The sequence below is a fragment of the Chinchilla lanigera genome, unplaced genomic scaffold (genome assembly GCF_000276665.1).
Source record: "Chinchilla lanigera isolate Chin_1 unplaced genomic scaffold, ChiLan1.0 scaffold00010, whole genome shotgun sequence".
Taxonomy (NCBI): domain Eukaryota; kingdom Metazoa; phylum Chordata; class Mammalia; order Rodentia; family Chinchillidae; genus Chinchilla; species Chinchilla lanigera.
The window spans coordinates 32170400-32198069 of NW_004955411.1; the positions used below are offsets into that span (position 1 = coordinate 32170400).

A 27670-nucleotide genomic window follows, 5' to 3' on the forward strand; every position below is an offset into this window, starting at 1 on the left:
CTAGTATGAACTCTGCTGTTATCATAACTGGAGAAGCTCAGGACCTTGCTCTTGCTGGGGATGGCTGTGGTACCTTTCAGGGGAGCTCTTACTTTAAGTAAGAGGCTGTGGTGCCTTTCAGGGGAGGTTCTTACTTTAAGTGTTGCTTCCTGGCTCCAGTGCAGATCCCTCAGCCTGCTAGCACAGACCCTTCATCCCACTGGCACAGACTTTCTAGCTTCCACCACTGACCTTTGGGCCTTCCCAGCACAGATCCATGAAACAAACTTGCAGGAGACATTGCCATGGACTCTAGATCTTCAGCTGGACTCATGCAGGACATTGGCATGGGATTCAGGCCCTCAGCTGGATTCTTTGGACAGATTCTATGGACAGATTTCCTGTGCTCTCTTTGTATATGACTCTTTGGGTAGCTATTGTAAAATAATCTTACAAACTGTGAGTTCTGTATGGAATTATTCTCCTTTCAAAACCTTGACTACAACAGTACACTTTAAAGCATACCTTCCTGAGGCCAGGTGTGTGGCACACACCTATAATCTCAGCATTCAAGAGGCTGAGGCAGGAGGATTGCTATGAGTTCAAGGCCAGCCTGGGCTACATAGTGAGTTCAAAGCCAGCCTGAACTACATAGTGAATTCTGCCTTGAACAAACAAACAAACAAACCTTCTTCCAACTATAGTTCACAAACAACTGGCTGCACTGAACAAGAGAAATCTGTCAAACAGTTACCAAGATTCAATGTGCTGCTTCTCTTACTGATGGTCTTACCTTTCCACTGGATGACATTCAACAGTTATATTCACTGTATTTTTAAATCATACCTCCTATACAAAATATATTGGATTTCTAGGCCAATACTTTGTAAGTACCCTTGTTAATAGTTTTCTGTATGTCTTTCCAAAACTCTGAATCTCCTTAATATTTGGGTATTCTAACCCCCATTTAAAAAGCAAGAAATAGCACAAACCCAGAGAAAACAGGGCCTTGTAAATGAAGTCTGTGCTGTTCTGGTGTTAGCAATGATTGTCAACATAGACTCCTAAGTAATGTACAATAGTACAGTAAAAGTTTTAAAAGGCTAGTGTGGAACGTAAAGAAAACAGCTTGAAAAGTATCAGCACTAAAAACCCACAGCTTCCTTCCTGCTTAATCCAGGCTGCTCTCCCCTCAGTGCTGCAGGACAGACAAGTCTGAAAGCCACTGTTGTATGACAGGAACAACTAAGTTAAACAAGAACAAGGCGGCGGGAGGGCTGGCGAAGACAGAGGGCTCCGAACAAATCGCCCTTCACTTCCCCATCTCCTAGAACAGAAAGGCTTCTCAACACCTGGAATCCAACAGGGACTGAAATTTCTCTTCCTACAAAGAGTTGGTATACAAATTTTGTAAGCTTCTTTCCCAAGTGAGAAGAACATGTAAATTCTATGTTCACAGTCTCTGACTAGGATAAAGGTCTTGCTTGGTCCTTTCAAATGGAGACCATAGCTGTCAGTCTCAAGCAACCAACCGCATTAGTTCTTTCCAAGAAAAGATCCCCCAGCCTGCTCCCTAACAGCCCACTTCCTCCATCTTACCCTGAGGAAGTCACACACCTCACACCATTAGCTTGACCTGCATGCAGGAAACTTGGGCAGGAACCAGATGAAAGAGGGAATTCTCCCCGTCATCACATTCGGCTCTCGGAAGCCAGGCCCAGCTTCCTCCCTCCACCGCTAACTGAAATGCCCCACTTCTACTTCATTATTTTTTCATTACGTGGTTCTACAGTCTGGCCAGTGTTGTATGGATATGCCTCAATTTCTTAAATTTTGAAAGTGATGAAATAAGACCCACTCCTCCATGACAGTGAAAAGTACCAGGCACATGAAGTTTTTAAGTCATGCCGGTGCGGCTTCCATCGCCTCCTTTCCTCCTCACATTTCGCCTTCTCTCCCCTTTCCCACTGTGAAGGCGCAGTCCAAGGGACCCAAGCCCAGAAAGTGGCACTCGGGGCCTAGGAGATGGAGACGTGCTCCAGCTGATGGTCAACTGGGACGCGGAGGGTGCTTCCTCATAGAAAGAGGCTGGCAAGCTCCATACAACGCTGAGGTCTACCATGAATCGGTCTCCCTGCAAAGGGGACTCTTTGTGTTTGGCACTGCTCATAATGATGCCCTTAGGTCTCCTTGTGGAAGGGAGTTTAAGGGCCCTGCCTGGTAATGCGCCTTACACTATGTTAGAGTGGATTTTACAGTAACACTGGCATGATCATGTACCAGAGATACAATGTGGGTTAAGTACGTTTTTGTTTTGGAGGGTGAGGGTTGTCTTTTTTTTTGAGACAGGGTCTCACTATGTAGTTCAGACTGGCCTTGAGCTCACTTTGTAGCCCAGGCTGGTCCCAAACTTGCAACGACCCTCCTGCCTCAGCCTCCGAGCCCTGGGATTACAGGTGTGCGCCACCACACCCGGCTTCGTAGGTTTTTGTAGAGTTGCTTCATTCCCTATAGAAGACATTTCTTTAGGAAGATGCAGTGCCAATTCCAAACCTATAAACCCATATTGGCTTCAACTTGTCCACACTTAGAGAACTATAAATATATAAAGATACAGACCCTATGTTAAATAAAAATTATAAGAAGTGTTAAAACTCTCCACTCTTTCTCCTTCAATAATCGAGTCATCCCTCTTTTCCAGGGAACCCCTAACACCATAATAATAAACTGAAGCCAGGTGTGTGGTGTATACCTATAGTGCCAGCACTCAGGAGGCAGAGACAGGAGGATCCCTTGAGTCCAGAAGTTAAGACACCAGCCTAAGCAACATAGCAAGATCCCATCTAAAAAAATAATAATAAAAACAAAGGTTTTCTTGACCACATAATAACCTTTTCAGTAAGTCCCAGTAACTACCAAAGCACACAGTTCTCAGTGAGGCTCAAGACTGTGGTCCCTTCATGGCCTCACCACTGGCCATTTTCCTCTGTGAGGCAAACTGAGATCATAACAGCTCCCCTGAGATTCAGCCTTTGTTCCTCCCCAGCATCAGCCTAGCAAATGGTTCCTCAAACCTGAAGGTTCCACCCCAGGACTTCCTCCGGGCAGTTGTCTGTGCCGGAGGACCCTCCACGGCCTTGCTCATAGCCTCTCTAAGTCCCTGTTGTTTAAGTCAGTCCCTCTTTCCAAGCTCTTCCAAGCAAGACCATCCCACACTGTCCCAGGTCAACAGCCACACCTCAACAAAGTTCCCTGAAGAAACCCGCTCAGTGTGCGGGCTCGCACCCTGCTTTGAAGGGGGACTGAGTACCAATCAGAGAGATCACTCAGGCCCCCAACAAACCCTGGACATACACGGACATGGCTCCTATCGGGCCGCAATGGATGAAGCAGGTAAGTACTAGACGCTGGCCACGCAAGTCCTCTGGCACCAAGGGAGGGACCAGCTGGCCAAATCCCTGCCCCAAGCAAGGGAGGCTGGGCAGTGGCAGGCGATGATGACTCACCTCCAGGGGCTCCTGGATCCTGACAGGGTCCTGGCTAAGACCCAGGGCTAGGTCCGTAGCCCAGCTCTTCCTGCAAAGTTCTCTCCCTTTATGGGCAACTACAAAGCAGATGAGCTCAATGTCAATAACAGAGGGATCAGAACACCGAGTCCCAGTCACCTAACAAGGGAGTGCGCCTCTAGACCACAAGCTGTGGAAGGCCAACCACTATACATTCCCTCCTGCAGAGCCTGTACTAAGCACAAGCAGAGACACATACAGGGTGACGGTATCGGCCATTTTTGTGCAGTCTATGTGCCAGACACTGTGCGAAGGGCCACGTGTGTGCTCCATTCTTTAATCTTCATGTCACTGCGTTAGAGCTATTATAGTTTCCATTGCATAGACAGGGATACTGAGGCACACAGAGAGTTTAAGGCATCTGCTTAGGTTGCACACCTAGTAAGAGGCAAAGCAAGGATTTGAAACTGGGCTTTCTGAGCCAGGCGTGGTGGCGCACACCTATAATCTCAGCACTCAAGAGGCTGAGGCAGGAGGTCTGCTGCGGGTTTGAGGCTGGCCTGGGCTACACAGTAAGTTGAAGGCCAGCGTGAACTGCATAGCAAGACCCTATCTCAAAAAGAAAGAAAGAAGCAAACAAACAAATGGGGCTATCTGTCTCCAGAGCCCACATTCTTACTTTTATATTCTATGGCCTATAAACCAATATTAGTTAATTTTTATAAATAAAATTAAGATGTTTGTAAATAAAATTAAGTATACCCAAACTCACTTGGGGAGCCCTAGGCTAACTTATGGTTTTCATCTCCTACCACAGCTAAAACCTGAAACCACTGTTCACACAGCACCAGCCATGGGTTCTAGGAAGCCACAGGCACAGAAACCTAAGTGTTTCACCTTTGAGCCTCACACCAAAAGTCACCAGGCAAAGACTCCACTGCATGTGGTAAACTGGTGATGAAGCCACTTCTCATGTGGGCCACTGTCACGGGTTGAATTGTCCCTCCTCCAAAAATAGTTGAAGTCCTAAACTTTAGTATCTCAAAATGGTGACCTAACTTGGGTATTTACAGAAGCAACTCAGTTAAAATGATATTCCCAGTGTGAGCTCTGATCCAATATGACTGAAGTCTCTATAAAAAAGGGAAAATTGTGCTGAGACAAACACGCCTGCGGAGACAGGGAAGACCAGGTGAAGATGAAGGCAGAAATCAGGGTGACGCGAACAACCATAAACCAAAGACTGCAGGCAAACTGCCGGAGGGAAGGGGCAAGGCGCGGGGCTGATCCCCTCACAGCTAGCTCCCTCAAGGATGACAAGAAACCAGGTGTCAAGATCTTCACCTCATACTTCTGGCCTCCAGAACTGTGAGACAGTACATTTCTGCTACTCAGGCCACTCCACTTGTGGTGCCACTTTGTCACCGCAACCCTAGGAATCGGTACAGCCATGCTTATAGATGCTCCTGGGTGACTGGAAGCTGGTTTGACATATTAATGGTGGCTGATTCTCCTGGTGAATACAGGGAGGCCAGCAACAGAATGAAAGAGCAAGAGAGGAAGGATGAATGGTATGTCACTGTGGCTCCATGCATACAATCATCACGGACAGCAAACATGTACTAATGAAAAAAAAAAAAAGATTCCCCCCTAAAAGAAAAAATTACTGTGGGCTGAGGAGAGCTTCAGAAGACCTTGGGCTTGACTTACTATCTTGAAAAATGGGAAAGAGTGGGGTAAGCAGAGAGAAAGAGACCGCAGGACCAGGGCCCCCACAGGAATAAAGAGACAGACAATAAGTAGACCAGCAGGACTTCAATGCAGGGCTCTGGTAGAGAAGAATGTGCAGCAATGGTTTATACAAATAAAAACCTTAAAATATGACATGATTCCATAGGCCAGAGATCAACACAAAGTGCCTCTCAAGCCGTTCAGTCATTAAACAAGGAGGAATGCTTACTGTACCCATGATGCTACACCCATGGTGGGCAAGAGTCATGGAATCTCGGGACAAACAAAATGCAGAAATTTCAGCCAGACATCAGCAGTTGATTTACCATAAATGTACCAATTTACCATCAATGTTTATTAAAGAACCCTGGAAATGTGGGTAAGAGAGCCAACTAGTTTTATAAATATTCAAATAGACTCCCGGCCTCATAGGCCCCCAGAAGGGGGGCTTCCGGCACACAGGGAGCCACGGGCGGGGAGCACCGGTCTTCCGGCTGGCTAGCTTCCTGCCTCGTAGGCCCCTAGCGGGAAGGCCATGGCTCCCCATGCGCTGGAGGCCTTCCCGCCAGGGGCCTACGAGGCAGGAAGCTAGCTCCCTGTGCACCAGAAGCCGTGGGTGTAGCATCACGGGTACAGTGTATAGTTCTATTTATATTCTTTAGAAGCCACTTTGAAGATACCTAAGTATAGTACAACTATTGATAATCTCCTACCTCTTTTGTCTGTAACTCACTATCATTTGTCTATTTGTTTTCCTGAGAAACTACCTTATAGATAACAATATGTAAAACAATAACCATTGATAATTTCCTACCACTTTTCTGTAATTTGGTAAGCCCCTCCTATTATTATGTTATCCTTCTTTTACTCTTTAAAATAAAAATAAATAGATAAATAAATAAATAAATAAATATTCAAATAGTAGACATACAGAGTCACTATACCTAATACAGTGCTATGAGTTAGCAAGTTTCTACTGCTCTTTCATTAGAGCCTTCTGGAGGTCCCCTTCCTGGTAAAGAAAACCAGAGGGGAAACCCCACTCTCAGGAAAAAAAAAAAAATTAAATAAATTAATGGATGTCAATTCTCAGGATGGAACTTTATTAAATAAATGTCTTCTTATATAATCTTCAATTTTTCCATAATTGCCATCTGTTTTATTTAGTTCCATGACTATCCAGATACACTGCTAATATAAGTAGTATTTACTTTAGCTTTAGTCAATATTTGACATTTTTAGTAAATGTTATATTATCATACTGCTTAAACTTTTTTTTTGTTTGTTTGTTTGTTTTTTCCAAACAAATATGTTCGACCAGGAATCGAACTCACACCCATGCGCTTGCCAGGCGGGCACTGTGCCACTGAGCTAAATCCCTAGCCCCTGCTTAAACATTTATTAAACAGTTAAAATTGAGTCCTCATCTCATTTAGTATTTATTTCTGAGCAGACCCAGTACAGCATATAGACGGTCACAGCAGAATTCAGGCCATATTTCCAGTTTATGTGAGTAAAAGTCATTCTGCTCACTGAGAAAGGTAGGGGCCAAAGTGGTTCAACAAAGGGGAACCAACCTATACAAAACCAGGAAACTTGTTTTAATATGACCCCAAACCACAAAACTTCTTGGAAAAAAAATTAGCTAACTTTAATTAAAATTACAAATTAACTTTAATCTTCAAGAAAATACCAAGTATAACTTATACCAAGTTAGTTCCTTGAACAATTCCTCATATTCTACATTTATTTGTTTTTTCTTTTGTCTGTTTATTTTCACATTTCTTTTTTTTTTTTTTTTTTTTTTTTTTTTTTTGGTGTTTTCATATTTCGCATTGGGTAAAACTCTCAAAATCCGGTATTCTTTTTCCTGTACCCACAGTGAGTCAGCTACTGTGTGACAAAAGCAAACACATAGAAGGTGTGAAAGGACAGGTAAGATTTACTTCTTTGATACTGGTAAGTGCTTCAAACCCTACTAAAAAGGACAAGATAAGAAACACTGGTGAACAGCCTGTGGATCTGAAATGCAAATGTCTTCCATCCCACAAGCCTTTAGAAGCATCTATCAGGCACCCTGCTCTGGGCCCAGTGCTGAGGCTCTGATGTTGACTAAGACAAACCGGATTCCTGCTGCCTTGGTCACAGACAGAAAGTAGACAAATAGGGGCTGGGGAGTTAGCTCAGCGGCAAAGCGCCTGCCTGGCAAGCGCAAGGTCGTGAGTTCGGTTCCCGGTACCAGAGAAAAAATAAAAAAAAAAAAAAAAAGAAAAAGAAAGTAGACAAATAAAAAAGAAAATTTTCAGATACTGACCATTACAAGAAATTGTAAGCTGGTTACGGTGACATCCTAGCACTCTGGGGGGCTGGGGGAGAATCAAAAGTTCAAGCTCAGTCAGGCTAAGTTAGCAACATTTGAGACTCTGTCTCAAAATTCAAAATGGGGTGTGGGGTGGTGCTGGGAATGTAGCTCAGTGTGAGGCCCTGGGTTCAATTAATTACCAGTACTTAAGGAAAAAAAGAAAGAGAAGGAAAGGAGAGAGGGAGAGAAGAAAGGGACAAGGAAGGGAAGGGGAAGGAAGGAAGGAAAGAAGGAAGGAAAAAATTATAAGTAATTTGATAGAGATGGCTGGTATCTCTGAATTTCAGGTCAAAGACGATCTCTCTAGGAAGTAGCAGCTAACCCTGAAAAGTCTCACCATGGGGAAATTAGGAAGAAGAGCACTCTCCGCAGAAGACATAGTGCCAAGGCCCTCAGGCAGGATAGAATTGAGTAGCTTTAGGAAAGAGAAAATCTATTTTTCCCCTCAAAGTGCTCACCATGACCATGTACTATTTTATAATAAAAATAAAAGATTTTTTGGAGGAATTTATATCCTTTAACATTTGTGGCATCAATTTTAATAAAATTCTCAATGTAGAAAGGACATTTAAGCACACTGATACTTGTAGAAATGTTATTTAAAATAGAGGGAAAACAGAAACAAGCAAAATGTCCAACAAAAGGGGAGTGATTTATATAAACTGCAGCATATCCATTTATTGGAGATTATACAATCAATAAAGTGATCAAGACTTTGGAGATAGTGCTACATGAAAACAAGCAGCATATAAAATTGGTGATCTTGGTCATATAGAAATAGAACATGGAAAAAATAAAAGGAAATATAAAAATGTTTAAAATGTGTTTGGAGGTTGAATTACTTTTCTATTTATTCCCTCCCTTCCAACACCCTTTAATGCACATGAATTATTCTTATCACTTAAAAGAAACTTGAGCTCTTAAATAAAATAGAAATGGTGGGCATGGTCGCATGCTGCCTGTAATCCCAGCACTATGAGAGGCAGAGGCAGGAGGACCACAAATTTGAGCCCTACCTGGGCAACTTAGCAATTTAGAGAGGACCTCCACCCCGCCCGTGATCTTAAAAAAACAAAAGCTGAGGATGTACCCCAGTGTGAAGGCCCTTGGTTTAACCCCTCAGATGGCCAAGGAAACACTCCTCTCCCTGTTGCTTGCTTCGGCACTCCTAAAATGTTTTCTCCACCTTTCCCCTCACGCAGGACAGTGTGGATGCATAACTCTGCTCAGTGTCACTGCAGTGGACAAACATACCTGTGGACAGAAACATACATGGATCAGGCTCTGAGAGGGAGATTTCCAGCAACCGCTTTTTGGTGGGTTGAATGGTGTCCCCACCACAAAGACAGTGTGAAGTGTGATCTCCCAACCTGCGACTAAGGCCTCCCTGGGAAATAGGGTATCTGCAGGTATAAGATGCATTTTAACACACGATAGACAGGATAACTGTACTACTAATATCTGTTGGTTTATTGATAGGAACTGTTAACGTGTAACTGTTTGATCAATCTTGCACACCTATATCTGGTTATATGTGCAACCATTTTGAAGATGACATTAGGTAATATAACAACCATTGTTAATATCCTATCACCATGTTTTGAAATTCTGTATCATTTTTATTGTTCTCCATGCTGTTTTGTTTAGGTATTTGTTTTTTGCAGTTTTGGGATTTTTTCTTTTTTCTCTTTAAAATGAAAAACAAAATTTATATGTATATACAAGGATAGCCGGGATAGGTATATTGCTGATGTCTGTGGTTTATTGAAAGGAACAGTCAGTGCTTCAAATTTTCACTTTTCTTGACCAGTTTTGCATGCTTGAATCTGGTAATCAGAATGACTGATCTGAAAACAACAATATCAGTATAAGAACCATTGTTGAACTCCTATCATCTTGTATGGTAAAGCTCTGCATCATTTCCAATGTTTATTTGTTTGTCTTTATTACTTGTTACTGTCTTTGATTGTTTGATCAATCTTACATTCTTATATCTGGTGGACTGAGCAACTTTGTTGAAGATAACAGTATGTAATGTAGCAAGCACTGTTAATTCCTATCATTTTGTATTGAGGTCATGTATCATTTTTGTTGTTCTTGTGTTGTTTTGATTTTGTCTTCATTGTTGTTTTATTAGTTTTTTAATTTTTAAAATAAAAACAAAAAAGATGCATTTTACTGGATGTGCTGCCGAAGGGCGGCCACTGTCAGTGCAATATCCCTGGTATCTTTATAAGAGAGAAATTTGAAAACAGACCCACACGCAGGGAGAACGCCAGGAGGCAAAGGCAGTGGAGACTGGAGTGATGCATGTACCAGCCAAGGAATGTCAAGGATCCAGCAACAACAGAAGCCAAGAGAGAGGTTGGGAAAATTCTCGCTTAGTGCTTGCAGAGGGAACATGGCCCTGCCAACAATTTGATTTCCACCTTTCAAATTCCAGGACTACAGCAGAATAATGTAGCTGCTTGAAGCCACCTCGTCTGTGACTCGTTTAAAATCACCCTTAGGCGATGAATACGGTTGGACAGTGCTCAGCAGCCACACCTGAGAAAGATGGAGGGAAGCGGGACTGGGTAGCGGCACAAACTAAGGGGATGCAGAGGCAACGATGGGCCACACGGAGCTCTGGAGTTGGGAAGCGCCTGTAGAAACGTCCCAGATGGAAGCACGAGGCTTTTGGCCCCTAGCATAGATCTGTCAAGGGGTTGGGCAGTAAAACCTCGGGTTAGGTGAGGCACCTTCCACTGGGGCAGCTTTCAGAGCGGGGCCTAACAGTGGGCCCAGCTGTGAACCAACAGCAGCGGACACTGCCTCCACTGGGGAAGGGAAGGCGGGAGCCCAGGGCCAGAAGGGCAGGTGGCGTGGCACAACAGGGCACCCACTGCCAGCAGCCATGTTGTCTCACGTCAGGAAGAGCTTTGGGGGCCCAGAGACAAGGGATGTTTCTTCAGGGACCATTGACTGTGGAGGGAGAAGAGAGACTGTGAGAAGACAGAGACCCTGGGGAAGGACATGCGTGGCTATTAGAGTGTGCAGAGGCTTTAGGGACTTCTGGTCCCAAACACAACTCAACAGCTGTCCAAGAACAGGAAAAACAGGCAGCTTCTGTTCTGTTGAGCAATAATCCTAGCGGACCCAGACCTCTTCCTTCTTGTCCACCAAGACCGGACTTCCGTGGCTCTAATTACTACCTTGCCAAAGCACAGCTTTTCACTCTGTCGCCTACCTTGTTCCACCACACAAAAGTATTTGCTCACTTTCCTTTTTTGCAATACGCTGTGCAACTTTTCCCAACTACACACATTCTCCCGCCACGTTTTCCAGACCACTGCTGAGGCGCATTGCCAGGGAGCGCCAGGGAACATTTCTTTTCCTTCTACATGGCAGCTCTTCACTCTTACATCCTCCCTAAATCTTTTCTGCAGGCCATATATCCCCCGGTCTAGACGAACTCTGTTTCTATTCAGCTGGACAATTTCACTAGGAAAGTCCTTTGTCATTTTCTTATGACATCATTTCAAGCATTTATTCAATCATCACATATGTATTAAGCATCTATTTGGGACCAAGCCCGTCACTAGGTTCTGGGGATAGAAAAATAAACAAAAAAATTCTGGCTTTGTGAGTATATCCTCTACAGATGGAGAGAGACAGAGACAGAGACAAAGACAGAAACGGAGACATAGAGGCAAAGAAGGAGCATTGGTAAAATAGATGCAAAAAAAAGATAGTTGAATGAAGAGTGAAAAGCACAGATTACAGGGTTGTATGATATTGATTCGACCTCATATCACTCACTCACTGTGTCTCTGAGTTACTAAGTCTCTCCTGACCTCAGTGTCTTCACGTTTCAAAGGGGGATGACAACAAAGCCTACCTTATGGTGTGGTCCTGAAGGATTAAAGGTTAGTAAATAAGACAGTCTCAAACAGTACCTGCCATATAGTAAAGATTCAGTAAAAGTTACTCTTGGTTATTGTCACCGTTATTACTGGGAAAATAAAGATTCTGTGGGAAAGAAGGACAGCAAAGATGACATTCAAGGTTCTTCATGAGCCCATAGCTGTTGGTACAGGTATTAATTCAGGAGGAGGAGCAACCTGAGGCTAAGGAGTAAGTGTATTAGGATACAGCTTATGTTTGAGGGAATGGTAGGATATTCTAAAACAGTTGTCCAGAAAACAGCTGGATGTAAACTGCTGGAGCTCAGGTGAAGACGTGGAAGTAGAAATTTTATAACCTCTGCTGAGTGTGGTAGTGCACTGGGAGGCTGAGGCAGGCAGGTCTTTGAGAGTTCAAGGTTAGCCTGAATTACATAGTAAGACCCTGTCTCAGAAAGAAAGAAAAGAAAAGAAAAGAAAAGAAAAGAAATAAAGAAATTTCATAACATCTCAAGATTCTAACCACCCTTTTCCGGACACTTTTAATGCTCTTGGTCTCTAAAATTAAGGTGCACCTACTCAAGCACTCTGACCATAGCATGTACTCAACAGAACTTGCCACAGCACCTCAGATGTGGACAGACTGTCCTAGACCACATATGTTAATAGGAAAAGAGAACTTCTTCCCAGTGGTCAAACCAGTCAGGCACAGTGGCACAAGCCTAGTAGTAGCTCAGCTGCTCAAGAGACTAAGGCAGGAAGATCACAGGTTCAAGGCCAGTCTGGGAAAATTAGTGAGACCTGTTTCAAAATAAAATGTGAGAAAGACTGGGGATGTAGCTCAGTGGTAGGGTGCCCCTGGTTCCCATCCTTAGGACCTACCCCACACCCTAGAAAGGGCAATCATAGTTGCCAGCACTATACTGGAGGATAGGCATAGGGGGAGTTACACAGACCAGCTCTGAGTATTTACTACCAGTAGATCAATTATTACTGAAGTGGGTATAAAGTTCTGTTGATACAGGAAAAAACTGTTCTTCTTTTTAATATATCTTAATTCAGTCTCTAGTAAGAGTCCCCCTCCTATGGAGTGGCTGAAATTTAATTTCAATCAATTTGGGCCCCATAAAAAAAATTAAAAAATTTGGGCCCCAATTTCCCTTTCCCTGGGGTTGGGTCTCAGTTCCAGGTTCTCTCCAGGGGCATCAGGAAGGAGGTCTTGAACCTCACTGCCTTCTGCACACCTTTGCCTCCACCAAGGAGCCTCTCTGGTTTGCATCTGCAGGTGTGCCCCACACCGGCAGACCCATCCCTCTAGTCCCCTCCTCTCCCAGGGCGCTTCAGGTCTCAGATTCTCTCTTTCTACGTACCTCTCTCTCCATCCTCCATGCCTCACTGATGTGGTCACAGGGAAATGCTAGGGGCCAACTAAGGCTTGACTCACTCACACATCACAAAGCCCTGACCGTCACAGATCCTCTGAGGAAGGCTGAGTCCAGAAAGAGTGAGGGTGGGAACAGGTAGCCCTTTGTCAGAGGAGCGCCCTGCCTTTTCACCTGGTGATTCCTCTCCCAGACAGGTCACAAAAGTAGGAAAAATACTGGAAAACATTTCTTCCTGTTTCTAAATATTATGCCACAGAAGGAGGGAAATCTAATCTCCTCTCTCCTTTGCCAGATTCTTATCTACGTTCTTTTCATCCATTCTTACTATTCCCAACACTCAGAGCTTGGCGCTCTGGCTCAGTTGGTTCCTCCACCGATGGGGCTGTGATATCAAAACAAGATGAAACTCTTCGGAAAGGATCAGGTCAAGAACCTGAGCACTTGGGCAATGGCAGGGTGACCTGCATGAGCAGGGACAGTGCGAGGGTGTGAAGCCTCCCTCCCTGGCATCTGTTTCTCCTCTCTGTAACTCCACACAGCACAGCGAAGATGTCGCCAGCCTCTGTCATCTCCATGATCTGTGAACATTCCTTTCCCATGACTCAAGTTTCTGATAGAAAAACTCACCAGGCCTGAGCCAAATACTTAACTGTGAACATGCGTGGGGAGCTCAAGTATGCTTTTATAGTAAGAAGTATTTCATTTTGTAATGGGAAGCAATGTCAAGGTAATGTTCTAACCTCTCACCTCCAGTTACTTTCCATGACAGCTTGATCACAAGGATGCCAAAGGAAGAAGTGTCAGGTATTCGTTTTGTGGTTTATTTCCTGGATTTCATAATGCATAGGTATTATCTCCTGGGACTTACTGAGTCCAGGTCCCTGAAATATTAACATGGACATAAAAACTCAAAGCCATGCTCAAGTCTGAGACAGCAGTGGAATGGGAGGGAGGGAAAGGAGGCAGAATGAGGGGGTGCCGCTGGCGGTAGACAGGTTGAGATGGAAGAACGAAGGAAAACTGGGTCAGACAGCCTGGATCTTGCCCAAGTCCTGCCCTGCTTATCACCCTGAATCAGGCAGGTCATTGAACTTTGGTTTCCTGGTTTTTTGGTTTTTGTTTTTGTTTTTTTTTGAGACAGGGTCTTGGTATGCAGTTTAGGCTGGCCCTGAACTCATTATGTAGCCCAGGCTGGCCTCAAACTCACAGAAATCCTCCTTCCTCAGCCTCCTGAGTGTTAGGATTACAGGTATGTGACATCACACCCTTTGGTGTCCTGGCTTCTGAGTAGGGATCACACTAGTGCACTATGCCTGGTTACTGGGGATTTGTGGAAACTGAGGCAAAACAATGGAAGGGAAAGTGCTTCATAAATGCTCAGTCTTAGGGCTATGCATTTTTTTAATTAGGGAAGAAACCACTAAGTCTGCCTTCCAAACAAGCAACAAGCCTTTGTTGTGTATTGACTCTCTACCCATCTCACACATAACCATTCCCATGAGCAAGAGCCTTTGCATGTTCCTGTCCACCAGGAAGGTCTCTCTGTCTGTCTTTCTCTCTCCTCCCACCCCTCCTTCGTGTATTGGAGAATGAATCCAGAGCCTTTGCAGTGAGCTACATCTCCAGCAGCCTGCTTTATGTTTCTATTTTGAGACAAGGTCTCACTAAGTTGCCCAAGCTGGGCTCATGCCTGTGAGCCCACTGCCTCAGTGTTCCCAGCAGCTGGCGTCACAGGCTCGTGCCACCATGCCTGGCATGCAGAGCCTCTTGATTCAGGCTCTAATGAAATAGGAAAAATAAACTTACACTCCGTTTCTCTTACTCCATTCTCATCACACAGATCCCATCTGACACCACCTGTGTGGGAGTTTTCCCACACACACCAAGCAAGCCGTTCTCTGCCAGCTCCTGACACTTTCTACTTGGAGATGGCCTCACAGCCCAGAGGAGGAGAACTCAGTCTTCAAGGCTGCCCTCCCCTGCAGACGCCAAACCAGGGGCCTCCTGGACCCTTGCTTCAGCCTGACTAATTTGCTGGAGTGGCTCAAAGGACTCAAGCACACGCTTCTACTGGGTTATTAGGAGATGCTACAAAGAACACAAACGAAAAGACGCAGAGAGCTGTGGAGCTCCCGTCCCTCTTCTGGGTGCACCGCCCTCTGGGACCCTCCAGGTGTCCCACTGCCAGAAGCACCCCATCCCCTGTCCTTTGGATGTTTATGGAGCCGACATCACATACGTGTGACTAAGGCACAGACAACTCGGAGAAATGTGCCTGGAGAACAAGGGTCTTATCGATGCTAAAAGACCGAGAGCAGATACCCAGAAGGAACTGTCCAGATTCCCCGTGGCCTCTCTGTGACATGTTCCCTCCTTCCAGGTGTGGGCAGGACACCTTCTAAAGTGCATGTCTTAGGGTTTACTATCAGATAAGGTAGGTCTAGGAATTTCTCTCGGGCCAGCTCTGAGACGGAAAGGCACGGGAAGATTTGAGTTTCTGCGACTTGCCTTACAGAAGAGAAATTCTAGTTTCTATGGCTTGCCTCAGAAGGGAGACATGAGCCAGCACATATATACACACCCTGTAATATCACACCAGTTGGAAACCTTCTCCTGCCAGTATAACCTGGGCCTCTGGGTCCATCTCAGCACCAAGTAGCAGTGAAAAAAAAATCTAAATCCAAAGGGTCATAAAGTCATTTTATAAAAGAAAGAAAGAAAGAAAAGTCCTTTACATTTCCTGAAGGCTCCACATCAGAGGACCACAGCTTGGAGGAAGGACTTCTACTCTCAACACATAGAGACTCACCCTCAAATCTTCTTTACTCCGTTTTATCCCAGAAGTCTATCACGGAGGTGGCCACGCCCAGAAATCCCATTCATCTTTCCCCACCTTCTACCTCCTCCACCTCTTAACTTTTCTAGGGGTAAAGAATATGGGGGAATTGAACCTGGGGCCTTTGCACTGAGATACATCCCCAGCCTCTTTTATCTTTTACATATTTTGAGACAATGGGCACCAAATTGCCCAGGATGGGCTTGAACTTGTGACCCCCTTGCTTCAGCCTCCCAAGAAGGAATTACAGGCATGTGCCCACCATGCTAGGCTTATGTAATTTTTTCATCCTTCTGTGGATAACCTTGTGATGCTTCTCTTCACTCATCACCCAAACAGCACAGCCCAGCAGTTCAACTTCGAAAATCCATTACAGGAAATATTGTAAATACTTACTGTTTTTCTGGTGACGCTGAATCTTACAGCATCCTCTAATCAGAGCCATGGTCAATTCAGGGCAGCAAGGATCCAAAGACTCAACTTCCTCTCTCCTTTTGCTCCAGGGGAGAGCTGGCTGGCCGGGGAAACCGCCTGCTCTCAGGAGGTGGTGTCCACAGTGAGTTACTGGCTCCACATGGAGGCCAGCACCCTCCCTTCTCTCCCCATAACCACTGCTCCCCTAGCTGGAGTCCACAGGCAGACAAGAGGCTCATAAGTTGTTCGGTAAAGGGTGGCTTTAAGATTACTAATTGCATAATATGAGCTGGTGGTACTTAAGGGAAATATGACTCAACTCTACCTAGCAAAAGTTTAAAATCAATCAATCCCAAGTGGGGAGTGTTTCATATGTTCTAGAACCTTCTGGAAAACAAAGACCCAGTCCTGTGTCACTCAGCAGGAAACATTATGAAGGATGTCCTTGAGGCTTGCACAGGTTGAGTAATTTTCTCAAGGACACATATTTGGCTTCATGAGAACCAAGTGTTTTGCTAGCTTTCTGGTTCTCCATCAGAAAACACTCATGGGCTTTGTGCTTTTTTTATGAAGGATCATTTTGAAGTTACCAAGTACAAACATGTGAAAATTGTTCACTCCATCGTGTGGACTTCCTGTAAAACATTTGGGTCATTTCAAACTGAGACTACCTAAAACTCTGCAGCTGCGTCTCCAAAGCAGCAGTAGCTGGGTAACAGGACAGAGTGGGCCCCGTTCAACCCGAGGAGGGCAGGTGTATGTACCATTAAGAAGAAGAGGAGAAATTAATAAACAGCAACATGACAACACCAGAAAAAATCTGAATCTATTAACAGCATATTGTTTTTCTTTTTTGCTTTGTTTTGAGACAGGGTCTCGCTACAGAGTCCAGGCTGGTCTCAAACTCGCTATGTAGCTGGACCTTGAACACACGATCTTCCCATCTCAGTCTCAGCCTCCTGAGCATATGCCATCACACCTGACCAACATTTTCTTTAAAAAAAAAATAGCACGGTGAAAAGAGGAAAAATCAGGAAGCAGTCTCAGAGAATGAAAGTACAAAGACACATTGATGAAGAAATGTGAGTGGTTCCACGAAATAAATATAAAAGAAAAGCCAAGTCAAGGTGAGGGTGCCTTTTCAAGGAATTAGTGATGAAGATCTTTCTTCCTTTGCTGTCTTTGGCTCTCAGGCAGGTACATTCTCTCTCATTTTATACACACACACACACACACACACACATACACACACACACAGTAAATATTGTGAATGTAGCTGAAACTACATCAAAGCTGCTAATCATTTTATTTCAAGGTTGTTCAACTCTGGCAGCTCTAGCTATAACTCCAGACTTCAGAAGGTTTATGTGAAGAGCTGTTGAAATGCTTCGGCTATAGAAGCCACTGGGCTTTTCTGCTTCTTGTCCTTAACTCAGGTGGAAAGTCCTTCTCTTCCTGTCCCTCCCTGAGCTGACCATCTGTGGGAGCATTGGTAGTGCTGAAAAGGGAACATTGGACTGCTGTTCACTCAGTAATTGAAATCCACCTGGTAGACTCCCAGGTGTCAGGAAAACACCGAGTCAGAAACCTGTCCTTGTGGTAATGAGAAGGGTCGGTTCTTGACTCCCTTAAGCAGTTTCAGCTCTACAGAAAAACTGAGCGGGAAGTACGGAGTGCACACATGCCCTCTATCTTTCTCAGTCCCCCTCTTACACCTTGCACTAGTGCGATACATTTGTCAGAACTCAGGCACCAACGCTTTCCTTTTACAATACTGGGGATCAAACCCAGGGGTGCTCTACCACTACACTTCCAGCCCTTTTATTTTATTCTGTTTCTTGAGACAAGATCTCACTAAGTTGCCCAAGCAGGACTCAAATTTGTGATCCTCCTGCCTCATTCTGCCTTAATGCTGGGATTACAGATGTGTGCCACCACACCAACGTCATACATTATTATTAACTAAAGTCTATAGTTAGGGTTCACAGCTTGTTCTGTACATTCTATGGGTCTGGACACAGGTATAATGGGATGTATCCACCATTAAAATATACAGAATAGTCTCACTATCCTAAAATTCCCCTTTGCTCCACCTGTTCATCCTTCCCACTCTCCCTCTCTCTCCCTAAACTTCTACACTCCATTGATCATTTCATTAACTGCATAATTTTGCCTTCTCCACAATTTTATGTAGTGGGAATCATATTTTATACAACCTTTTCAGATATGTTTCTTTCATCTAGCAACATGTGTGTGAGGTTCCTCCATTGCATGTCTTTTCATGGTTTTGATAGAGGGGAAATAATACGCAACTCCCCACCTGCTAGATGTCAGATATGCTAAGTTCTTGTTCTCCAAAATCAGAGAATGAATTTTAAGAAACAATGGAGTTTAAGAGTAGACTTTTTTGAGAGAAAGATAGCTCCTGAGAGACAGGAGGGGACTCAAACGTGGGTTGCCAACAAGCCCACTTCTCAGAGGAAGCAACAAACTGGGCTGGGATATAGCTCAGAGGTAGAGCTTGTGCTTAGAATGCCTGAGGTCCTGGGTTCAATTCCTTGCACCAAACGAGAAGGGAGGGAAAAGCAATAAGCAATCAAGCTATTATAGATAGCTAAATTAGGGAGAAGTATCATAGGCAGCCGGACAGGGCTGGGCCCTCGAAGGAGTCAGTGCAGAGGCTGAGAACACATCACAACTGTGGCTGGAGGTGCATCCCTCGAAGGCAGGCCTCAAGTTAAGGATGGAATGACCAGGCCCGCACGCCTCCCCTAGAGATAAGGGATATATTATAACTGGTAATACAAGGCGGGTACAACATGGGTCAAAACTATGATGGACCAACAAGATGACAAGATCACATAATATTGATCCAATAGGGAAGCAGGTCACGTAGCAAGTGTACGTGGAAAGAAGAAGGACCTTTTTAGGAAGAGATGAATCAGATGGTCCCGGTCATCCACCTGGGTGACTAATGTCTAGCTAGATCTTTTTGGACCAGGTGATACCAATTATAGTATATCACTTATCCCCTGGGGAGGCATGCGGGCCTGGTCATTCCATCCTTATCTTGAGGCCTGCCTTCCAGGGATGCACCTCCAGCCACAGTTGTGATGTGTTCTCAGCCTCTGCACTGACTCCCTCAAGGGCCCAACCCTGTCTGGCTGCCTATGATACTTCTCCCTAACTTAGCCATCTGTAATAGCTTGACTGCTCATTGTTTCCCTCCCCTCTCTTTTGGTGCTAGGAATTGAACCCAGGGCCTCAAGCATTCTAAGCGCAAGCTCTACCTCTGAGCTAGATCCCCAGCCCAGTTTGTTGCTCTTTAATGATCAGTAATATTCCATTGTATGGATGTATCATAGTTTGTTTATTCGTTAACCTACTGAAGGACAGCTTCATTGCTTTGAAGTTTTGACAACTGTGAATAAAGCACATGTAGGTTTTGGTGGAGATCTAAGTTTTCAACTTATGAGAGTAAACATCAAGGAGCACAACTGCTAGCGGTTGGTAAGAGAATGTTTACTTATTTAAGAAACTGCCAAACTGTCTTCCAAGTAGCTGTGCTGTTGGGCATTTCCACCAGTAACACACGGAATCTGTTGCCCCACATCGTGGTCAGTATTTGGTGCTGCCAATGTTTTGGATTTTAGCCAATTCTAGCAGACACAGTCTCACCGATGTTTTAGTATGTGTTTTGCTGAGGACATATGGTGTGGAGCATCTTTTCATATGCATATTTGCCATTTATTTATTTTTGTAACAGGGTCTTTTTGAGACAGGGTCTCATGATGTAGTTCAGGCTGGCCTTGAACTCATTTTGTAGCTCAGGTTGGCCTCAAACTCAAGATATTCCTGCCTCAGTCTCCTGAGTGCTGGGATTACAGGCATGTGGCACCACGCCCAGCCTTGTTTATCTTCTTGATGAGGTACTGCTTTAGGTCTTTTTTTAACTTTTTAAATACAGTTATTTATTTACTGCTGAGTTTGAAGAGTTCTTGGAAGCCAGTCTCTTATCAGGTATGTGTTTTGCCAATATTTTCTCAGCCAGACTGGCCCATGGCCTGTCTTTTCATTCTGTTAAAGACCTATCTACTTTTGTAAATTAAATGTGTTCTCTCTGTTTCTTTGCAAAAGGTCTTCTCTGTTGGTCTGGAAGCTAGAGAAAAGAAAGCGCCTATACAAAAATTCTCAAGGGACCAAGTGGGGTAGCACAAGCCTTTAATCTCATACCTATAATCTCAGGAAGCTGAGGCAGGAGGATCACAAATTGGAGCCCAGCCTGGACAATTTGGCAAGACCCTGTCTGAAAATAAAATTTTAAAGGTTACTGGGATATAGTTTAGCTCTCCCTGGGTTCATTCCCCAGTACCACACACACACACACAATTTTTTTTTTTTTTAATTTTTTAAAATAAAAAGTAACAACAAAACTCTCAAGGGTCTTAGGAAGGAAGCCAAACTAACCCCAGGGTCCTGACACAACCTGACAGTAGCAGACTGGAGTAGAATCCACTATTGACAGCATGAAATCAAAGCTGCCCCAACTTGCACAGAATCTACACTAGGACGCTGTAAGAAGCTCGGCGCTGTGAGCAGAGGACAGGAGCTGCAAGCACAGTGGTGCGCATGTGGCGCTTAGCTGCCGCCTCCCCCTCCGCACCGGGTCAGGAGAAGCTGGAGCGCAGAAGCTGGTGGACCAGCTGGTCCTCATCAGCCACGAGCACTGCATGCGAAACGGACTAATAAATCAAATCTTAGAGAGTTAAAAGGGGATATAGTTACATCTTGCAAATCAGTTCATTACTTTCCATGCTGGCTCATCTCTGGACTGTATTAAAGAGATTGGTCGTCTTACATAACACAGTCCAGACTCCCGGAAGATCACGTGTGAGGCATCGGCCTCGCTCACGCATACACATACACGGAGAGGGCTCGGACGGACCAAGGCAGGGACCCAAGCACAGTCCCAGAGGCCAGCTCTGGGGATTCCATAAGAGGAGCCTGAAGGAAGTCTGTTCCAAACTTCGCTAAGTCTCACGGCTGCCCTGATTCCCCTGCGGAAACAGGACGAACTCGTTGGGCAGGTTTTTCTCATTTGTTGCCTTCTCCGTGCTGCCAAATACAGTCCCAGGGAACGGTGCTTTATCTCTCACCTGCTCTCTTTCCTTTCAGAGGCTGTCTCTATTCGGCACAGTAGGATGGAAAGGAGACAACCCCTTTTACATTGTAATGAGAACAGCTCTGGTGCATCTGGGTTGTTAGGCAGGGCCAAGAGGAGTCACCTAAAAGATGAAACGCTGCCCTGCCAGCTCCCAATTACACAATTCAACATAAAAGCAAAATTAAACTATCTAAAGAGTTCAAGAAATTCAACTAGGTCTCATTTGTGTATCAAATAATTGACCCTTTCCAATCTTCCCCTTCTGCGCTGGTGGTATAGTGGTGAGCACAGCTGCCTTCCAATCTTCCCCTTCCCTTTTTCCCTCCCTCTCCTTCCCCCTCCCTTCCCCTCTCTCCCCCTCCCCCTCCCTCTCTCCCTCTCTCCCTCTCTCTCTCCAGTGCTGGTAACCTCAACACGGGCTTGCGGCTGCCTTGCAATTATCCTAAATGGAAGATGCGCACTGCACCCTGGAGTCTACCCAGCAATTACTAAAGCCCGAAGAGCAGACCAGCCCAGTCCGGAGTGCTCGCTGACATACAGCATTAACTCTTAGCTACTTTTCACCGTCAGTACCCCACCTTCTACCACAGACTAGGTAAAATTATTATGGTGATATAATGTTTAGTGTGATGGCGGCTGAGGGAAGAGGTTTCCCAAGTTCCTGTGGAGTTCACTTTGCCTGTTACTAGATTCTTCCAGGTAACTGACACATCCATAAAAGGAAGACATTTGTTTCTATTAACGAGGAACGCTACTACTACAGGCAGCTAAGTTAGACAGAGATTAATATACAGTCCAAGAGGGACGGGGCTCTCAAGCAAGTTAGTAAAAAATAAACACATTAGAATTGTGGCTAGAGGTGCATCTGAAGAAGGCAAGGCCTCAAGAAATAGTCACAATGGCCAGACTTGCATACTTCCATGAAGAATAAACAGAACTTGAGACTATACTGTAATTAGTACCACTCAGTTCATTAAGCGCAGATATGCATCAGACACCCTGGTGGGTGACCAGAACACCTGAGCCTAACCCTTCACAAAATGTTCCTGCTTTAGAAGTCACAGATAAGCCAAGGTTAATGATGTCAGCCATGTACCCTCGCTGGGCCCTGCTTCCCTTTTAGACAATACTAGCTAAGTGACTATACTTGTAAACCTATAGGTGGATTGTAGTTTGACCCACGTTGTACCCACATTGTGACTTTGCCATATAAACTATCCCTGATAAAGGGTCTCGATGGCAACCCACTTGGGACCTCTTCCTGCCTCTCAGGAGCTATTTCTATTCCCCAATTAACCTTTTCTACTCTCAACCGCCTTTGTCCTTTAGCATTCTTTGACTTCAAGGGACATGAACTTGGCACAACAGATATATAGCATGTTGAGAATTGTATTTCTCCTATAGCACTACTAGATTATCATATATTTCAACTTCTTAAGGCTATACTTTCAGGGATCAGTGCTATAGTATGTTACTAGAGAAGTTTCTCTGATCGTGTAGAGTACCAACTTCTTTGCCATTTGATCAGTAAAATGTGAAATTTTTAAAAAATAAATTCTAAGCCTGGCACAGTGTCACACACCTACAGTCTTGGTACTGTGGGAGCCTGAGGCAGGAGGATCACAAATTTGAGCCCAGCCTGAATAACTCAGTGACTTACTGAGACCATGTCTCAAAATAAAAAATTTAAAAGAAGCTGGGAAAAGCCAGGCATGGTGGTGCATGCCTGTAATCCTAGCACTCAGGAGGCTGAAGCAGGAGGATCACCACAAACTCAAGGCCAGCCTAGGCTACATACTAAATTCAAGGCCAGCCTGAACTATATATTGAGACCCTGTTTCAAAAACTAACAACAACAAAACAATAAAAAAAAGGGGGGCTGGGGAAGTCACTCTGTATGAAGCACCTCTGGGCTTAATCCCCAGTACCACTACCCAAAGGATAGATAGATAGATAAATAGATAGATAGATAGATAGATAGATAGATAGATAGATATTCTCAAGTACTTCAGGATTGGAAAAATACTTTCCACCCAGATTTGAAGTTAAAATTTCCTTTTTTTTTTCCTGGATAGATTTAACCTTTAAACTGCTTTTCAAATTAATCTGAGTTTGCTTTGCTTTCTACCCCCTTCTCTGGCAATTTCCTTCCACAGGAGCCATGAGCCCCTCAGCAGTCCAGGCCCAGGAGCCATTCAGCACAGGCAGTATTGGGGCTCGGAAAACGTACCGAAGCAGGAGGGTCTGACATACCGAAGACTCTGAGCTAAAGAACATGGAGAGATCTCAGAAGCAGTCTCAGAAGCAAGGTCTCCGACTTTCTGGCATGTGAACTTGGACAGGAAGCGATACAGAGAAATATCTACTTTCCCTTCTAGACCGGGCAGCGCAGGCAGCGATCCAGGACATGTGACCTTGGTAAAAATTCTTACTTTTGTTTGCCTGATTTTTGTCAGCTGTTTCAAGGTCTCATCTGCAGGGTCTGGAATGAATCGGGTGTCTCAGCTGCCCCACATTAGCTGCCCAAACTGTAGGTACAGTAAGGAGTGATACTTGCCCTTGCCATTGAAGGATCCAGACTGCACACCAGTCACAAAGACGGATTAACAAAAGTGTGACGATTTATTTAATCATCACTTTACATGCCATGGAGGCCTTCAGAAGGAAGAGCCCCAAGACACAGGAAAGAAAGTCTATTCTATGCTTAGGTTTGGCGAGGCAGGGGTGGCTGCATGGAAATGTGACTGGACTTTAAGGCTATGAGCCAATGCTAACAGCCTGCATGAGGAAAGCTGGCAAGGCCTTCCAGATTCTTCTTATCTTCTCTACACTAGCATGGCTTCCTCCCAGGTATAAAATAAAACAAATAAAATAAAAGTCTTATGACCTTCACTGACAAGCTTAGATCAGAGAACTTCTTCATGGTTGGTAACATTGTTAGTCTTTATGGCAAAGTGTTCTAGTTCCTACAACCTGCCTTGGGGAAGAATTCTAGTTTCTATGTCTTTCTCTGAGGAGCTGGACAGGACAGCACAGATGGCAGGAGTGGGGCAGAGAAACTTTGGTCTTGACACCTTGTAATATCCTTTTGAGGAAGGATAGAAAAAGTAAAACATAGGCAGAATGAGGATAAGGAAATTATAACTCAAAATTGTACATTTAAGAAGACTTCAACTTCCAGGACTCAGTCAAAGTCACCCAAGATGACCCCTTCCATTACACCCAAAATTCCTCAGAAATACTAAAAGTCCATAAATTGGCTTCATTGAAAAAGAGAAGGAATTTAGTTCTAAAATAAAAGAACAGGTTGAGACAACGCAAAGAACTTCTAAATTACCTATATTTGAGAAAACCTGGGTCCATATCTATAAAATGGGCTCATGCCCTTTGGTGGAGTGGGCCACTTTCTCCCAGGGATACCATGCCCTCAATAGAAGCATAAACATTCCCCCTTCCAGGAAATGAAGCACCTCTCTCTCGAGGGCCCTCACTCTTTCTTTGAGTGCATACATTTGAATTTCTGCCTAGCAAAATCTTTCCCATGCCTCTCATGGAACAGTCCTGAAAATTCATTTTCTGTGATGCGATTCAGTGAACTTGCAAACCTAGTCTATCAGTAGGGTAGATCAAGGTCTTTATCTCAACTCCAAGAACCTCTTCAGACCCAGTCCTATGACATTTTAGTCCAAAATACTCAGCATGCCAAAGCAGTATACTTTGGGTATCACTTTCTTTGATTGGCCAGTGGCAGCGAGTGGGGGGACTGAACCTAGAGCCTTCACAATAAACTATATCCCTAGCCCGTTCAGAGACACAATCTCACTAAATTGCCCAGGTTGAGCTCAAACTTGTGATGTTCCTGCCTCAGCCTCTCAGAGTGCTGGGATATTTGGGTATCATTTTCTAAAACCAGTGCTAAATAGGGCAGGTGTCATGAGGGACAAGCTTCTACATTAACACACCTTCACTGTGTTTTTTGTTTGTGCTTCAGCCAAGAGCTTTTGTAAAAAATTACAAAAAACAAAACAAACAAAAAAAAAACCAGCCAAGGTCACCAAACCACCCTGACTCTCTCAGGCATCTAGAGCAGACTACTTGGCTCATGATCATATTGAACTGAGCATGGCCGGAAGCATTCGTGTCTGCCATCTTTTCTTTTCGAGCAGGTACTCTATTACCTTAAACTGAGCATGCTCAGAAACACTCTTACCCCTATATGAACTTTCTAATATAAATATGCATAGGTACCTGGAATAATATTCCCATGCTTCCTTCCCCCAGGAGGAGAACTACTTTGCAAGCAATTCCAGTGCCCTCCCATTCCCCCCCCTCTTTTTTTTAAGTCTTCTAGTTATGCTCATTGGCTTGGCATTCATCAAGAAAAGGACCACTGGGCTGGGGATTTAGCTCAGCGGCAAAGCGCCTGCCTGGCAAGCGCAAGGTCGTGAGTTCAGTTCCCGGTACCGGAGAAAAACCAAAAAAAAAAAGAAAAGGACCACTGTGTTCAGTGACACCAACATGAGCAAAGTAGGACTCTCTTAATGCTAAAGAAGCAAATGTAAAGTGCAGCCTAACATTGACATGTGTGAATTACTCAAAGACACATAAGATATGTTTCCTTGAAGGTCCTTTCATGAGTAATCCTCTAGCCAGGCAAGCAGGTTGGTTCCAGTGGTGCTCCACTTAAAATCTAAGACAGACAAGTTCTAACAAACAGAACAATTCACTCGTTTAGATTTAGAATGCAAGGTAACTTCCGCCATCATGAGTGACCAACCCTACATCTCTCACTTCAAGGAAAAACCCTTAAGGTTGTAACTGGTAAGGTTATGAGATATTTTTATGACAGCACCACTAGCATTATTGAAGAAGGGGACAATTCTACCCAAAGCTGTGGGACAACAGAATCAGATTCAGCCTCAGATGAAAATGGTCATTTTCATTTTTATCAATCTAGGGGCCGGGGATATAGCTTAGCGGTACAAGCACCTGCCTGGCAAGTGCAAGGTCCCAAGTTCGATTCCCGGAACCACAAAAAAAAAAAGCTTTCTCCTCATTTTATCAATTTGTCCACAAAAATTCTGACTGTTGTGACAAAGTAATTATACAATGGAGTAACCAGTCATTACTCTCGACATTCCAATAAAGCAGTAGCAGGAGGCTAACCACGGATGTTAGTGGATAAAAAATTATAAATTGGAGCAAAATTATAAATAACTATCTCATTGCTCCTGAATTAACTAAAATGAATAACGAGGACCTGGTAATGTAATTAATTTGGATAGACTAACCAGTATAGAGTGTAGACTCTGTAGCTAAATGCTGCATCTCTCTGTACATAGCCATCAACTGCAAAAATAAGTGTCTCAAGAAGAATGTAGACCAGCAGGCACCAATCTTGTGACTAAGACTTCTCTCTTAGCCAATTTCATCCAAATCTTCCGTAATGCACCTGAATGATGCAAAAAGTGTCAACCACACCTATACTTAGAGGGAAAGGGTTCTTTTCCCTGCTGAGGAAGTTAAGGGATTGCTAAACAAATGCAAATTCCGCCCTGAACGTAGGACTGGCTAGCCGCTGCAGCAAGTCACTCCAAGCAAACATTAGAATTTCTAGGGCAGAGGTAATGTTTCAAAATAATCACAGCCCCTACCACAATATGGCCATCAAAATGTAATTTATGTATAAAACACGGGCTGTGTTCGTAAGGCTTTGGTTTTCCTAAGGATTCAGTAGCCCATAAACATAGCTTTAAAATTATTCCAATATCCCCTTACACCCATGAAAGCAACTGCCACTGTATCTAGTTTTTTTTTTTAAAAAAAAGGCATTCTAAATTTTCCAGGTTCTTAAGCCCCAAAGGAGAACAAGGCAAAGCTAAGCCTGTCAAAAGCAGTAACCGAAATTATCTCATTAAGCACCGCTGTTCCAACATGTCCCTCTTCAAACAGGCCAGGTGGTGAAAGACCAACCAGAAGTGCTGGTGTCTACTTTATCTCTACCTAAAAGTTTTTCTCTTAAGCTGAAACTGAAGCTTCTGCTCTTGATGGAGCTCACTTGTTTTAAAAGGAAACAGACACATTCTGAAGAAATCACTTTAAAAACTGAACATTATGGCTTATATAACATTAACACCATTGGTTAGAGCCTAAAATACAAAATCAACAACACAAAGGGACCCTTTAAGTGGTCCTACTCCCCGCCCCCCCACACACACATTTTGATTCCGCTATAGGCACAAAAACTCTCTGTTCACAGCAGCTGCTTCAGGGGAAAACAAACCCCTGTGCCACTTACTTCCTTAGGAATAATAAATAATTTGAATGGTTGATTCAACAAAAATATTTTGTATGTCTAATAGGTGCCTGTGATACGTCAGTGAAAAAACTCTTCAGAATCACTGCCCTT

General features: G+C 44.2%; 1 protein-coding gene across 1 annotated transcript in view; it reads right to left on the minus strand.

The window, feature by feature from the left end:
• LOC102022265 overlaps positions 1-16290 on the minus strand; it is a 60194-nt gene extending 43904 nt beyond the window's left edge. The window contains exon 1 of the mRNA XM_005377941.2: positions 16080-16290. Within this exon, the coding sequence (XP_005377998.1) occupies positions 16080-16128 (49 nt within the window). The 5' untranslated portion in view covers positions 16129-16290. The remainder of the gene's footprint in view (positions 1-16079) is intronic.
• Positions 16291-27670: the final 11380 nt, after the last annotated feature.